Source organism: Lithobates pipiens, unplaced genomic scaffold (genome assembly GCF_037356315.1).
Source record: "Lithobates pipiens isolate NorthernLeopardFrog02 unplaced genomic scaffold, aLitPip1_a1.2 Scaffold_25, whole genome shotgun sequence".
Lineage (NCBI taxonomy): Eukaryota > Metazoa > Chordata > Amphibia > Anura > Ranidae > Lithobates > Lithobates pipiens.
The window spans coordinates 217,090,834-217,108,475 of record NW_027507787.1 but is presented as its reverse complement, the minus strand read 5'-3'; the positions used below and the strand labels follow the sequence as shown (position 1 = coordinate 217,108,475).

The window sequence follows — 17,642 nt, the reverse complement described above, 5'->3', positions numbered from 1 at the left end:
GACGGCAAACATGTACGCGTCAAAAAGCCACCAAAGTCGGGCTCTATGTACTTTAATTATAAGAAATATTTTTCAATTGTGTTGCTTGCACTAGCTGACGCCAAATCTAAATTTATATGTGTTGATGTTGGAGCATACGGCAGTCAAGGGGATTCTCGTATTTTTAGAGAATCGTCCATGGGCCGTCGAATACATGAAGGTTGCTTTGGAATTCCGGGTTGGAGGCCTCTTCCCAACACTACAGAGCCCATACTACCTGCTGTCATTGTGGCTGATGAGGCATTCGGGCTTTCAGAAAATATAATGAGACCATACAGTGGACAAGGACATAGTTATCAAGAAAAAATCTTCAATTACAGACTAAGTCGTGCAAGACGCGTTGTGGAATGTGCATTTGGGATAAGTGCAGGAAAATGGCGGGTACTACTAAGTACAATGCAGTTAGATGTTGAAAACGCTATCCAAGTAGTACTTGCATGCTGTGTTCTCCATAACTTTTTAATTGAAAATGATAGAATATCCACAGATCCTGCCCCTCCCAACACCAATCAGAACATTCAATACATGGACCTACGCCCAACAGCCAGAGCAATGACCATTCGAAACAATTTTGCAGAATACTTTGTTTCACCTGTTGGTAGCGTGCCCTGGCAGGATACCCATATTTAGTCTGATTGCTAGCTCAAAGTTATTGACATTTTTGAAAAATGCTACTGTGGTTCATTCAGTTTCAATAAAGGATTTTTTCTTTGTCCCAATTTTTAATTATATTTACATTTTTTAATTTAAGCATGTTACTTTGTTTCACTTGCTAATTATTTTTTAATATAATTTCTAGGTTACTGTATTATAACCATCGATAAACACTTTAAATTATGGAGAATGGGCATGAATACTGTAATCTCGTAAAACCTTATGGGATTATAATGTCTTAGATTAAACAAAGGATGTGATAATGTAACACTTCTCTAAATATAGAGCCACCAAAAATATATATAAATGTATATAAATAAAAGATTTCATTACATTTCAACTTATCCACACATCTAATATTTATGGACACCAATTCATAATTTTCAAATATTATTTCTTTATTAAAAGAAAATTTAAAATCTAAAATTGAAACAAAATATAAAATACATTATAATCAAAAAGTGCAAACAGTATAATATTTATTCAAAATCAAACATTTTTTCAAACAGTGCAAATATCAAAAAAATTTAGTGCAAAAGGGTGTGAAAAGTGCTAACTAATAATATGATCAATAAAGGAAAAAAAACAAATTGTAATAATTAAATTATAAGTTATGATATGTCCCGTAGTTATCCTGTGAACTTTCGTCAACGGGGGAAGGATTACCCATCCGTGGCTGAAGGGGTGGGAGCTGGGACATTGTCTGTGGCATAAATGGTGTGCCAATTGTTGACGACATTGCATATTGTGCTGGCGGTCTCTGTGTGTGTAGGACGTTACCTGTAACTCCCTGGCTATATGATGAACCTCGTTGGATTGGAATATCCATGAAAGGAGTATTCTGCATCCCCCCTTGGACAATGTTCAGTGGCGGTGGGGGCCGCGACTGTCTTTCTGCATTTAGACATGCCACGATATAACAATAAATGTTTTCACGGCATTGCCGCTCGCGGTCTTCAGACAATTGTTCAAGAATTACATATAGGCTACGGCAAAAAATACTGCGCCCATTATTTAGGTCCAGGAAGACATCGCTCCGATGTCGTTCCTGGCGTAGCTCTTCTACTAAATTAATAATGTTGGTTTCCACCCTGGTCGGTTCCTGGTCTACGTCACGCGACCGACGCCCCCTTGGCCTGCTTCTTGCAGGAGATCGACTGCGATCACCCTTGAATAAAATAAAATACATACAGTTATTGACATATACATCTTGCACTTATATGACCAAAAGTAATGATGATACATTCTTTTTCTATAAAAAATCAGAGACCATAGGTTGTGTTATACCTGTATAGAAGCAACCGGTGTTTCACGGTCGCGTGAAATTGGAACTGTAGCCAAAGATAAACTCGCTTGTGATGCACTTGGCACATCCTCCATCTCATTTACTATATCCTGATGGACACTGCCTTCATCCTCTGAAATGTTGGATGTTGTCCTTTAAATAATAAGGTTTAAGTACAGTTAGACATGTGCACATTTTAAAATTTTATTATTTTATTTTTCACAACCCTAAGCCTATCCCCTAACACCAAACCCCCACCCACCAACCTAAAAAAAAAAACGTAGACATAACACTAACCCAACTACTCAATACAAACCCTAAACCCTAAGCCCGAAATTAAACCAAAAACTATCCCTAATTGCTAACCCTAACCCCAAGTTTGTAACCATAAACCCTAATTGCTGACACTAACCCTAACCCTAATTGCTAACCCTAAACCGAAATTGCTAACCCTAACCCTAAACCCCAATTGCTAACCCTAACCCCGATTTGGTAACCATAAACCCTAATTGCTGACACTAACCCTAACCCTAATTGCTAACCCTAAACCGAAATTGATAACCCTAACCCTAAACCCCAATTGCTAAACCTAACCCCGATTTGGTAACCATAAACCCTAATTGCTGACACTAACCCTAACCCTAATTGCTAACCCTAAACCGAAATTGCTAACCCTAACCCTAAACCCCAATTGCTAACCCTAACCCCGATTTGGTAACCATAAACCCTAATTGCTGACACTAACCCTAACCCTAATTGCTAACCCTAAACCGAAATTGATAACCCTAACCCTAAACCCCAATTGCTAACCCTAACCCCGATTTGGTAACCATAAACCCTAATTGCTGACACTAACCCTAACCCTAATTGCTAACCCTAAACCGAAATTGATAACCCTAACCCTAAACCCCAATTGCTAACCCTAACCCCGATTTGGTAACCATAAACCCTAATTGCTGACACTAACCCTAACCCTAATTGCTAACCCTAAACCGAAATTGATAACCCTAACCCTAAACCCCAATTGCTAAACCTAACCCCGATTTGGTAACCATAAACCCTAATTGCTGACACTAACCCTAACCCTAATTGCTAACCCTAAACCGAAATTGATAACCCTAACCCTAAACCACAATTGCTAACCCTAACCCCGATTTGGTAACCATAAACCCTAATTGCTGACACTAACCCTAACCCTAATTGCTAACCCTAAACCGAAATTGATAACCCTAACCCTAAACCCCAATTGCTAACCCTAACCCTAAACCCCAATTGCTAAACCTAACCCCGATTTGGTAACCATAAACCCTAATTGCTGACACTAACCCTAACCCTAATTGCTAACCCTAAACCGAAATTGATAACCCTAACCCTAAACCACAATTGCTAACCCTAACCCCGATTTGGTAACCATAAACCCTAATTGCTGACACTAACCCTAACCCTAATTGCTAACCCTAAACCGAAATTGATAACCCTAACCCTAAACCCCAATTGCTAACCCTAACCCTAAACCCCAATTGCTAAACCTAACCCCGATTTGGTAACCATAAACCCTAATTGCTGACACTAACCCTAACCCTAATTGCTAACCCTAAACCGAAATTGCTAACCCTAACCCTAAACCCCAATTGCTAACCCTAACCCCGATTTGGTAACCATAAACCCTAATTGCTGACACTAACCCTAACCCTAATTGCTAACCCTAAACCGAAATTGATAACCCTAACCCTAAACCCCAATTGCTAAACCTAACCCCGATTTGGTAACCATAAACCCTAATTGCTGACACTAACCCTAACCCTAATTGCTAACCCTAAACCGAAATTGCTAACCCTAACCCTAAACCCCAATTGCTAACCCTAACCCCGATTTGGTAACCATAAACCCTAATTGCTGACACTAACCCTAACCCTAATTGCTAACCCTAAACCGAAATTGATAACCCTAACCCTAAACCCCAATTGCTAACCCTAACCCCGATTTGGTAACCATAAACCCTAATTGCTGACACTAACCCTAACCCTAATTGCTAACCCTAAACCGAAATTGATAACCCTAACCCTAAACCCCAATTGCTAACCCTAACCCCGATTTGGTAACCATAAACCCTAATTGCTGACACTAACCCTAACCCTAATTGCTAACCCTAAACCGAAATTGATAACCCTAACCCTAAACCCCAATTGCTAAACCTAACCCCGATTTGGTAACCATAAACCCTAATTGCTGACACTAACCCTAACCCTAATTGCTAACCCTAAACCGAAATTGATAACCCTAACCCTAAACCACAATTGCTAACCCTAACCCCGATTTGGTAACCATAAACCCTAATTGCTGACACTAACCCTAACCCTAATTGCTAACCCTAAACCGAAATTGATAACCCTAACCCTAAACCCCAATTGCTAACCCTAACCCTAAACCCCAATTGCTAAACCTAACCCCGATTTGGTAACCATAAACCCTAATTGCTGACACTAACCCTAACCCTAATTGCTAACCCTAAACCGAAATTGATAACCCTAACCCTAAACCACAATTGCTAACCCTAACCCCGATTTGGTAACCATAAACCCTAATTGCTGACACTAACCCTAACCCTAATTGCTAACCCTAAACCGAAATTGATAACCCTAACCCTAAACCCCAATTGCTAACCCTAACCCTAAACCCCAATTGCTAAACCTAACCCCGATTTGGTAACCATAAACCCTAATTGCTGACACTAACCCTAACCCTAATTGCTAACCCTAAACCGAAATTGATAACCCCAACCCTAAACCCCAATTGCTAACCCTAACCCCGATTTGGTAACCATAAACCCTAATTGCTGACACTAACCCTAACCCTAATTGCTAACCCTAAACCGAAATTGATAACCCTAACCCTAAACCACAATTGCTAACCCTAACCCCGATTTGGTAACCATAAACCCTAATTGCTGACACTAACCCTAACCCTAATTGCTAACCCTAAACCGAAATTGATAACCCTAACCCTAAACCCCAATTGCTAACCCTAACCCTAAACCCCAATTGCTAAACCTAACCCCGATTTGGTAACCATAAACCCTAATTGCTGACACTAACCCTAACCCTAATTGCTAACCCTAAACCTAAATTGATAACCCTAACCCTAAACCCCAATTGCTAACCCTAACCCCGATTTGGTAACCATAAACCCTAATTGCTGACACTATCCCTAACCCTAATTGCTAACCCTAAACCGAAATTGATAACCCTAACCCTAAACCACAATTGCTAACCCTAACCCTAAACCCCAATTGCTAACCCTAACCCCGATTTGGTAACCATAAACCCTAATTGCTGACACTATCCCTAACCCTAATTGCTAACCCTAAACCGAAATTGATAACCCTAACCCTAAACCACAATTGCTAACCCTAACCCTAAACCCCAATTGATAACCCTAACCCCGATTTGGTAACCATAAACCCTAATTGCTGACACTAACCCTAACCCTAATTGCTAACCCTAAACCGAAATTGCTAACCCTAACCCTAAACCCCAATTGCTAACCCTAACCCTAAACCCCAATTGCTAAACCTAACCCCGATTTGGTAACCATAAACCCTAATTGCTGACACTAACCCTAACCCTAATTGCTAACCCTAAACCTAAATTGATAACCCTAACCCTAAACCCCAATTGCTAACCCTAACCCCGATTTGGTAACCATAAACCCTAATTGCTGACACTATCCCTAACCCTAATTGCTAACCCTAAACCGAAATTGATAACCCTAACCCTAAACCACAATTGCTAACCCTAACCCTAAACCCCAATTGCTAACCCTAACCCCGATTTGGTAACCATAAACCCTAATTGATGACACTATCCCTAACCCTAATTGCTAACCCTAAACCGAAATTGATAACCCTAACCCTAAACCACAATTGCTAACCCTAACCCTAAACCCCAATTGCTAACCCTAACCCCGATTTGGTAACAGTAACCCCTATTTGGTAACTAAAATCCTACCTGCTAACACTAATCCCTATTTGATAACCCTCAGCACTACCCATACTCCATAACCACCGGACCGAATCATAATCCCTAACCCTTTAACCTTGACCTTAGCTATAACCAATGCCCTTTCCTTACTGTCACCCTTAAGCACTAACCCCTAACATAACTTAAAGGTTAATGGATGGGAGATGGAGAGAAAGGAGGACCAGGAGGAGAGGTGTATGAAGAAAGAAGGGGGAGGGTGAGGGGACTAGAGTGAGTGAGTGAGAAGATCAGAGGGAGAGAGAGAGAGAGGTGGAAAGGCAGTGACTGAACTAAGGGAGGAGGGAGTGAGAGGGGGGGAGAGGGAGTAGAATAGCAGAGGGAGAGAGGGGGGTGGAGAGGCACTGAATGAAATAAAGATGGAGGAGGGAGTGAGAGAGGCTGAGTGAGATAGAATATGAGAAGAGGAGGGGGTGATGGAGAGGGACAGTGGGTTGAGATGCATACATAAATACATACATACATGCATACTAAACACAATTATCTGACAATTAAATTTAATATATTAACGGATATTATATTATCCAGTCTAAAATTTATCTTCAAAAAATAAAAAAATTAAAAATGTATTAGAATCTATTTTAAACACAAAAAATAGAGAAAATTGTACAAAAAATATACCGAAAAAATTATAATAGAAAAATTAAAAATATAAATAACATATATTAAAATAAAAAAATTAAGAATTTAGATCTCAAGTTAAAATTTTAAAAATTTTACTTTTAAAAAAAAAATTAATGTTACAAAATAATATAAATTGATAAATAAATTTAAGTTTACTTACGCTCTTGAAATTAAACTGTCCCTCAAAAAAGACAATTGGACAGTCAAGGGGTGGGTTTTGTAGGTGGATTGGGCTCCACTGCGGTTTGATTCTTTTTCTTTTTTTAGATCTCTCTTTACTCTGTCGGCCAAAGATCTCCATCTTTTTTGAAATGATGCCACTGTGCAATGATTAAAAATCAACTTAAAAACTGAAAATACAAATTAACATACCCCAAAATTTTGACCAAATATAGATTGAACTTACCTCGAGTTTCTTGCTGGGATCTGGAGAGGTCTTCCCAGTTTGGGGTCAAGTCTTTGGCCAAATTTTCCCATGTCCTCTGTTTGGCAATCCGGTCAGGGTACAATTCATGGGATTTGTCCCATAATTGTACATAATTTTGAATTACTTCAATCAAGTTGTTTTGGCTCACATCAGAAGTCATTTTTTAGGAGATGTTTCTTCAAAGCTGGCAATCCAAGGTGTAGGAGATGTGTCTTCAAAGATGGCAATCCAAGGTGTGGACAAGCCTAGCTTGGGGGAAGGGGGGTGGCTTGTGGAAAAAAGTTTCAGTTTCATGAAGGATGTGTGTTCTACATGGAAACATGGTGGGGGAGGGGGGCTGACTAGACATTAAGTTTTTCTATGACAATGCTATGGCTTGGCCAGACTAGGTGGAGCCACTGATTAGATTAGAAATTGGATGAGTATTTGGGGCAAAGAAGTGAAGGAATTCCTCATTGTACAAGCTAATGGAAACACTAGAGATATTATGGGATTGTGTCACAAAGTAAATACACTCTATGAATTATATAAAGTAATTACAACTTTTTCCTAACATTTTTTATTGTTTTCTATGAGTTTAAATCATATTTCAGAATTTTCAGGTACCAAAAATTGGGTTCCTTTAAAAACGCATATAAACGCAAACGCGGCTAAACGCGGTTGCCGCGTTCAGCCGCGTTTAGCCGCGTTTAGCCCCGTTTTGCGTCTGAAACGCAGAAATTTTTGTCTCTGAACGCATTTTTTTGCTTCTGGAAAAACGAGATTAAACGCAACTGCATATAAACGCAAAAAAACGAGACTGTGTGCATGGACACATAGGATAACATTGAATGAGTTCAGGTGCAGTTGAAAAAACTGTCCAACTGCATCTGAACGCGCGTTTAACTGCGTCTCGTGTGCATGAGGCCTAAATGATGATAAAAAGTGTTCAAAAAAGTTCTGATAACTTAACACTTAAGTGATCCAAATAAACATAAATTATAGTGCGATAATCATAATAGTCCAAAAGCTCAATAATGAAAGTGTGATGGTAATATTCCAAAAATTCGAATGAAGTGCAATACTAGTGAAGTGCAGTCCAAAGATTGATGTGAATAATCCAATATACCAATACTAGATTAATAAAATAATATTCTAATATTAAAATGCACTATTCATAAAGTGCAATGCCTTGTGCAATGAATACTAAGGTGCAGTCCAAAAGAGATCTAATAATTCAAGTTGACTAAAACTGATGTTCTGTCTCTTATTTTTCCTGGATAAGTATCACAGTTTTCTTATATGGACAAATAGGGATGAGGAGGAAAAGGGCAGGTGTGGGAGTCCACTTTTAAAGTTAAGGGAATCACATATACACTTCATAGAATCCTCCCCACAGGGATACCAGCCTCTTACTTCAAAGGTGGACCCAAAACGGGTCTAGTAGTGCATCGGTAGCGATTAAAGCGGTAGCTTAAATCCTCCTCAAACCTCCAGGGGGTCATTGCAGTAGCTCCCAGTCTCCACAATCTCTTGTCCTAATGGAAATACCTCCAAAATCCACGATATCAAAGGAAAAAGAAAAAAGGAAGGTCCTCCATGGTGTAGTAATGTTAAAAGCTTTTTGCGCATTTATTTAAAAGTCTTAGTTAGTTCGTTAAAATGGTTTGTGACAGCACAGGCCAGACAAAAAACGAATCAAATGAATACACGACCGTAACCAGAAGTGACGTCACCAAACTTCTCCCAGCACGTTGCGTCATAACACACGTGACTGAAGTCACGTGTATTGTCCATATAAGTTAATAGTGATACTTATCCAGGAAAAATAAGAGACAGAACATCAGTTTTAGTCAACTTGAATTATTAGATCTCTTTTGGACTGCACCTTATTATTCATTGCACAAGGCATTGCACTTTATGAATAGTGCATTTTGATATTATTCTATTATTCTATTATTCTATTATTCTAGTATTGGTATATTAGTTTATTCACATCAATCTTTGGACTGCACTTTACTAGTATTGCACTTCATTCGAATTTTTGGAATATTACCATCACACTTTCACTATTGAGCTTTTGGACTATTATGATTATTGCACTATAATTTATGTTTATTTGGATCACTTAAGTGTTAAGTTATCAGAACTTTTTTGAACACTGCTATATAAATTCTCTATAATAATAAGAATAATAATAATAACCTCTCTCTGTACAGTTATCAATCACTGTGTTGATAACTTCAGAATGGAGGCTACATGGGCTGGAACTGGACCAACTCAAGAAGGCACACTCAAATTCTCCCTCACACTCCTCTCAATGCTGGTGCTGTACAGCAGACCCTGCTATGTTTTTACATGCATTTTGGGACTGTCAGGGTATTAAACGTTTCTGGTCTGAAATTTCTAAGTGCTTTTGCTCAGTTACTATCATTTTGGTAGTTTTGTCTATATACATCTGTATATTAGGTCCAGACATGTGCAATTCGTTTAGTTCCGAATTCGTTTTTTTTAACAAATTTAGACAAATTTGTTAATTCGGAAATTTTGGAAATTTTCGAATTAACAAATTTTTCCAAAAATTCGAAAATTCGAAATTTCGGAAATTCAGAAATTCGAAAGTTTGGAAATTTGGAATTCGAAAATTCAGAACTTCTAAATTTTGTAAATTCAGGAAATTCAAAGTTTGAAAATCCCAAAATTCGGAAATCCGAAAATAAGAATGAAAATCTGAAAATTCGAAAGAACAAAAATCCGAAAATAAGAATGAACATCCGAAAATTCTAAGACCCGAAAATTTGAAAATCTGAAATAATAACTAACTAATAATAACCAAACTATTACTAATTAATATACAAATTATCCATGATAAGAAATGTTTTTGCCTCTCCTCGCTGCGATTGCGGGAAGCCAGGGGACATCGTATCTGCGGGATCGGCGGGCACACTCCAGCCACGCGCACCCACTGTCCTGCTTTTGTGGACTGGTGTACGGGTATGTCAGTTTAGCCAGAGTGCCATTCTGTCGACGTACATCGGCATGAGCCGGTCGGCAAGCAGTTAAGCCTTGGTATGCCCAATAAATTTTCGTTTTGTACACCTTCCCCTTTTCTAAATTCAATAAAAAGAATTTGCACACAAAAAACGCATACACAAAAAAAGAAGGCACACTCAAAAACGCAATTCAGTTAACAAATGTATAATAAAGATATTCTGGAACTGTTAACTGTTAAAAAGCAATATGGTGTGAGTGAAACATTTCCAACAAAGATATATTTTGGTGAAAATACATATAAACAGGCCTTCCAAAGGCCACTGCCTAAATCTTGACAATTTCTCTTCAAAATAAAATTTTACTGAAATGGTAGAAAATGAAAGTTACAGTCGGCACTTGGAAAGCACCATTCTTAAGAGAGAGGAATCTAATTGAGCAGCAAATTATATCTTCCAGATGGTATGTATACCATGTGAATTGAACAAATTATAAATATCCTCAGGTGTTTTCCGGAATCATTCCAAAATCAAATCTATCTAGTGAAGCATTCAACAGTGGAGGTATTAGAATATCATACTACCGGAACCATTTGCTGTGATAATTTGATTAGTTTAGTGTTTTTAAGCACTGTAAATCCTGAGTTGCAGGATCTGATTAGGTTGAAATAATATTTTCAATTGTCATCACGATAATGCAACTGTGTTGGAAGTGCACCATGCATTAACCTTTTAAAGTCCACAAGTGCTTTATTGTGGTCAAGGGTAGATTTCCCCATCAGACCCAGTAGCGGCTGGTGGGTTCTTCTTTTGGGGGGGCGGCAAACAGGCACCAACCACCCCCCCGCCGCTGGACTACCCACGGCACTGACCACCCACTGGACCACCTGCGGCACTGACCACCCACTGTGTGCTCTCCTCCTATCCTGAAGTGGCGGGGCTGTCCTTCTCCTCCTCCTCCACCAGTGCGTGTATTGGTGGCTCTGGTGTCCACTCCTCAGGCTTCCTCCCCTATGTGTCTCCTCTTCCGCCAAAGCACTGGACAATGGCCAATCGGGAAACAGGTCTCACAGATTTGAATCCTGATTGGCAGGGAGGAACTGTAGTGTGACCATAGCGAAAATCAATTTCCTATGGTCACACAACATGGGTGAGATTTCGTCCCAAGCTCACCCTATTTTGAAGCCTAGGCTCTATTTAACATGCTTCAAAATACACACATCCCTGCCTATCCTCGCCATAGTAATTCATGTGTCTGGTGTCCGGGCACATGAATAGGTAGAGGGACAGAGGTGTTAAGGGGGTGGCGCCCATGCGCCGACAATGCACAAGCCGCCACTAATCAGACTATAGATCCACTCAGTGGCATAACAATAGATATAGCAGCCCACATAGATGGTGGAGTAGAAGGGCATTCCATGGGGGTTGTTGAGGCAATATTTAAATAGAAAGTCCATGTGCATATCAAGATAACACCCCACAGTGTAAGTTCACCTTTCAGGATTTTTTCAAAAAATGCTCCTAGGCAATTCGAAGCAGCTGCTTTTCACATACCACATGCAGGTAGAGGAGGAGACTGTAGAGTGGCGGCTGGTGCTCAAAATTTTTTGGGGGAGCAACAATAAAAAAAAATAAAAAAAATCATCATTGCAGCCACTGTGCCATCAAACGCTGCCACTGTGCCCTCAAATGCTGCCACTGTGCCCATAAAACGCTGCCACTGTGCACATCAAACGCTCCCACTGTGCTATCAAACACATTCTACTGTGCCCATCAAACGCTGCCACTGTGCCATTAAATGCTGTCACTGTGCCATCAATTGCAGCCACTGTACCATCAAACGCTGCCACTGTGCCATCAAATGCTGCCACTGTGCCCATTAAACACTGGCACTGTGCCCAAACGCTGCCAGTGTGCCCATCATATGCTGCCATTGTGCCTATCAAATGCTGCCAGTGTGCCCATCATATGCTGCCAGTGTGCCCATCAAATGCTGCCTGTGTGCCTATCAAATGCTGCCTGTGTCCCTCCCGGGAAGCCATGCTCACACCCCCTTCAGATAGATCGCGGAACACCCCACTCACAGTGCTTACTGGGTGTCCTCTTCTCCGGCGTCTCCTCTACGGTCAGCTTCCTCCCACTTCTACCAAAATGTTGAGCATCCAAAAGGGACACCTGGTGCTTTGGCCAATCACGAAACAGGTCTCACTGACCTGCCTCCAGATTGGCGGGGAGGCAATGCAGTGTGAAAGTAGCGAATATTCATTCGCTAGGGTCACACAATTGGGTGGGATCAGGGCGCACTCTCTGCTCCCCAAGCCCACCCTTTTTTGAAGCCTATTAGATCCCCTGGCTCTAATCAGGTGCTAAAAAAAATACACCCCATCCTGCCCCCACCATAGGAGTCCTTGTGTCCAGTGTGCAGAAAGGGGCAGGGCGCATTGATAGGGAGGCAACAGCAGGGATAGGGGGGGCAGCGCCCATGAGCCCACAATGCACGGGCTGCCACTGAGACTGTACCCTGCGTACAAATGGAGGTTGAACACCCTAGAGGATCAGGTACTAAGCTAAGCTGGAGCTAGAAGAGGGCTTCCAACAGCTGCATCTGTAAAAGGAGGGCTGCCACCTTTTCCAACAAGAGGAACTACTATGTAACATTCATTATATATATATATATATATATATATATATATATATATATATATATATATAATTGAATTGGGGGGAGAAAGGGATTGGGGTTCTAAAAATCTTCCTGAAAGGTGGACTTACACTTTAAAGGTTACAGAGATTGCAGTTGTCACTGACCCCCCTGTGACATTTCAGAGCTGAGTTCAGATGCACAGAAGGACTTTCACACAGATCCCCTTTGCAGATTGTGTCATAAGGAGATATTATTTAGTTGTCTTTGTAGTACAGATCTATTGCCCTCTCAGAGCTTCTGGTCATCCCAGCCAGCAGTGAAACTACCCTGTATGCCTAATGCAGCCTTCCCCAGGCTGTACAAATCCTCCACAGCTTAAAAAGTGATTCTAAAGTCTCAAGGTTTTTCACCAACATGCATTCTATGCATGAAGGTGAAAAACCTTCTTTGCTGCAGCTGCCCCCTGTCCCCCATCTTTTCCTTACTTGAGCTCACTCATCCAACAATGTGCATGAGCTCAGCGGCACTAGCCACTGTCTCTCTCCTGATAGGACAGATTGATAGCAGCAGGAGACAATGGCTGTAAATCAAATCCAGTGACACGGAAGCAGGTGGGGGAGCTGAGTCCCGCTTTCTGTGTCAATGGATGCATCAGGGGGACTCGGAAGTGAGCCCACATGGGTGCCCCCATAGAAATCCACATTCTGTGGGGGCAACTAATGAAGGGGAGGAGCAGGGAGTACCCAGGGGGGCACTTCAGAAGAGGAGGATCGGGGCTTTTGCACAGAGCAGGTAAGTATAACATGTTTATAACACCTCTATGGTTTATTTTTTGTCATCTGTGTCCCATTAGGGATATTTTCCTTTACCTCCTGACCCACTGACAAAACATAAGTGAGTGAAAAATCCTCTAAAGTGAAAAAAATCCCTGGTTGTCACCAAAACTCATTTTGTGGATAGCTCCCCCCCCCCGAGGAAGCTATTGAGCAAAATATATTGGGGTGGAGCCTTTTGGCAGTGGCATCATAGACCACAGCAGCAATCCAGAGTGGCGTGCCAGTCCAGCACCTAGGAGCGTGATGCTTGATTGTTATACTACTCTGTAAGTGCAATACATTTTTAATAAATTAAATAGGAGGTCCAGCCTGGGTGAAAAAAAAATTAAAAGTCAGCAGCTTCAAATACAGTAGCTGCTGACGTTTAATATTGGGGTACTTGCCTGTCCTGCCGCTGCTATTCCTGGAAAGGGAACCCAGCAGTGAAGCCTTTCGGTTTCACAGCAAGTTCCCTACTGCATATGTGCAAAGTGCGCTGCACTTTCTAATTGGCCCGGCAGTGGGGGAAGGAGCAGGGGGCGAACTACCGGTAGACCGTGTTGCAGCCCATCTCCAGAAGTGGGGAAGGGAACCTGTCAAAAACAGCTCTCCGTTTATTCCTCCCTGGAAGGTGTCAAATGTGGCGCGGGGGGACATATAAGTGAGAATTCCACTTTTGGGTGGAACTCTGCTTTAAAGTTTTATGGGGTAAAGCATTATAGAGTATTTTGTTTTTTCATATATACATGAATTCTGGGTAATTCTAAAATACTAAGTGGCCAGAAGAGGATATACATTATATGTCATATTATATGTAGTTGTTTGCAAATGTGTGCTAACTAAACCCCTCCAGATGGTTAGACAGGTTAATTTGGTTGGTCAGCAGACTGGTTGGCAAGTTGAGCTATGGTATTGTCTTTGTTTTATATGTATATACCCTCCATGGGCTCCTCACTGTGAAGGCCAGTTATAGGTGTGGACAGTGGCCAGTTTTTTGTTACTGTCTGTATATATGGTCCGGGGACACACTGGGCACCTTCGCTGCCATTGTGCTTTTGCTAGGTGTCCAGTGTGCTCCTGTTCCTTTAAGGGGGCTTGGGCAGTCTCCAGGCTCACCTGTCCCACATCTATCCATTCCATGCATGTGCTTGCACTGTGGAGACACTTATAAATTTGCAGTGTTAGGACTGCAAGCAACGCAGGGTGCCGTGACGAGGCCTTGCAGCTTTCACATGCATTTGCAAATGTGTGCTAACTAAACCCCTGCTTTTAACAGACGGTTAGACACAGTCCATATGCGGCACCTTCCAGGCAGCCATAAAAAAATTGTAAAAAAATAAAAATAAAATGTAATACTGGCCCTTTAAAAAAAGAAAAAAAAAATCCCCAAAAAGTTCCTTAAGTGCACTGTGTTCAGACGCCGGACACAGTGCCCTTATGGGAAGCGCCACGTGTATGCAATCATGAGATTTCAGACGTGGCGCTGGATTTGTGGCCAGTTAGCCCGCCTTGCGGCGTTTTCTGAAGCGACGATTAGCTTCCACCCAGCCATAGTAATGTATACTACAGGGACGGATGGAAGCTACTCAGCGCTTTAGATTTGACTGACATCTGAACTCAGTTAGATGTCACTTGCTGTCTCTCTCTTCCATTGCTCCCGGGTAAAGGAACCAGGAAGTATGTCGCGTCATCAGTGTTGCCAGTGGAAGGACACACCACTGGAGAGGACAACATCAAGGTTAGTACTGCTGGGGGGGATTTGAAGTGACAGACGCAGCAAGCTGCATTTAATGGGAGCCTGCATGGGGGGGGGGGCACAGGCTGCATTTAATGGGACGCAGGCTGCATTTGGGGGGGTTCACAGGCTGCATTGGGGGGACACAGGCTGCATTTGGTGGGACAGAGGCTGCATTTTGGGGGGACAGAGGCTGCATTTGGGGGGACAGAGGTTGCATTTGGGGGACAGAGGTTGCATTTGGGGGGCAGAGGCAGCATTTGGGGGGACAGAGGCTGCATTTGGGGGGACAGAGGCTGCATTTAGTGGGACAGAGGCTTTCATTTGGTGGGACAGAGGCTGCATTTGGGGGGACAGAGGCTGCATTTGAGGGGACAGAGGCTGCATATGGAGGGACAGAGGCTGCATATGGTGAGACAGAGGCTGCATTTGGGTGGGACAGAGGCTGCATTTGGTGGGACAGAGGCTACATTTGGTGGGACAGAGGTTGCATATGGTGGGACAATGGCTGGGACAGAGGCTGCATTTGGTGGGACAGAGGCTGCATTTGGTGGGACAGAGGCTGCATTTGATGTGACAAAGGCTGCATTTGATGTGACATAGGCTGCATGTAAGGAGGGACTTCGCTGGGGGCACCTGATGTAAGGACAGACTCTGCTGGGGACACCTGATGGCATCTGGTTGTAGGCGACGTGGCTAGTGATGCGCTCAGGGCTCCCACTGATTCTGCATTATGGTGAGTTGAATGATTTAATTTTATATTACAATGTAATAATAGAAATAATGCACTTCAATCATCCTGACACCATAACAACCATGGTGCCAGGATGATTGAAGTGCTAACACCAGGTGTTTGGAGTATTTTTATCTGCTGATTGTTAAACTTTCTAGAATACACATTTCTATTGTTGTGTAGGGTCTGGGCCTGCTGTCCCTTCATCTGTCTCTCCCTTCATTCCTTTCTCCCTTCATTCCTCTCTCCCTCATTCATCTCAGATGCTAACCACACCACCTTAGAGCCACGCCCACTATTTAGCTCAAACCACCCCCATTTTTACCTAGTGGGATGGGTCAAAAAGGAAGGGCGGGGTCTGGCACCCCCCCATCCTAAAACTTCACCAGCCGCCACTGGTTAGACAGGTTAATTTGGTTGTTCAGCAGACTGGTTGGTGAGTTGAGCTATGGAATTGTCTATTGATATGTATATGCCCTCCATGGGCTCCTCACTGTGAAGGCCAGTTATAGGTGTGGGCAGTGGCCAGTTTTTCGTTTATATAAGAAAAGGGAGCACAGGGAGCTGTCTGGTGACACCATCGCAGACTCCATAATGATGTCATCATCTCTAAAACAAGAGTTGGCTCTGAAATATGTTTGATGTTTTGCTGCCTTAAGTAAGGGAAGTTTAAAAAAACAACAATCCAGAAGTCCTCAGATCAAAGAGATAACATGAGCTTTATAAATAAGCCTCAACAAAATGACATGTTTAAGGATAAAAGAGCATAATTATGTAATTCTGTTTTAATTAAACTTCAGGGCCTTATACTGAAAAATGTTTGTAAGCTGCTGGCTAAGTAGATGGTATTCAATGAATATGCTAATTGTGTTCTCTAGTAAAGGGGCTGTGTTCATTAGGATAACCTTTTTATGTGCCCACCGGCCAGCCATTTAACGGAAGAATAAATAAAACTGATGGGATGTAAACTTGCAAGGATTGTTTAGGATCACAGAATGTGAGAGCGGGTATCCTGCTGTGTTTTATACATAAAGCTTGCTTCCATTGAGTAATGGATGAATTGATTATTCTACATATGTGTACACCATTTTTCCTCTTGATTGCTATCAACCGCAAATTATGCAGACCTAGGTGTATGGATGAAAGCTGGCACATACACCTGGGGGCGCTGAAATTACTTTATTGAACACTGGATAAAAGATCCATATATTTTTTCACGCGTATGTGTTTCAGCCCTGCCAGGGCCTTAATCATCCGTCCGATTGCAGAATCATTATAGAGCTCAGTAATGTTTTTAATGCAATTTTACTTCTAAGATTTGTAACGTACCAAAATAATAATTAGGCATGCTGTACATAACTTGCTTTCAGCTAAACTACAGGCAAATGGCTAAATGCACAGATAAAACACATATACACATATATATAGACAGTTTACTTGCCAAAGGCTTTGAATGTCTGTCCACCCAAGTCTAATGCCCCATACACACGATCAGAAATTCAGTCGGAAATAACATCCAAGATTTTTCTGACGGAATTTGAGATCTGATTCTGCTCAAGCTTGCCTTGCATACACACGATCACACAAAAGTTCTCTGAACTTTCGACCGCCAAGAACGCGGTGACGTACAACACTACGACAAGCCGAGAAAATGAAGTTCAATGCTTCTGAGCATGCATC

General features: G+C 41.8%; 1 protein-coding gene across 1 annotated transcript; it reads right to left on the bottom strand.

The window, feature by feature from the left end:
* Window positions 1-519: 519 nt before the first annotated feature.
* LOC143930880 (uncharacterized) lies at window positions 520-7,969 on the bottom strand. The gene is made up of 4 exons (XM_077455546.1): window positions 7,046-7,969; window positions 6,800-6,959; window positions 1,981-2,131; window positions 520-1,861 (listed from the first exon to the last, which is right to left on the bottom strand). The coding sequence occupies exons 1-4, from the start codon at window positions 7,224-7,226 to the stop codon at window positions 1,298-1,300; spliced, it is 1,056 nt and encodes a 351-aa protein (XP_077311672.1). The 5' UTR covers window positions 7,227-7,969; the 3' UTR covers window positions 520-1,297.
* Window positions 7,970-17,642: the final 9,673 nt, after the last annotated feature.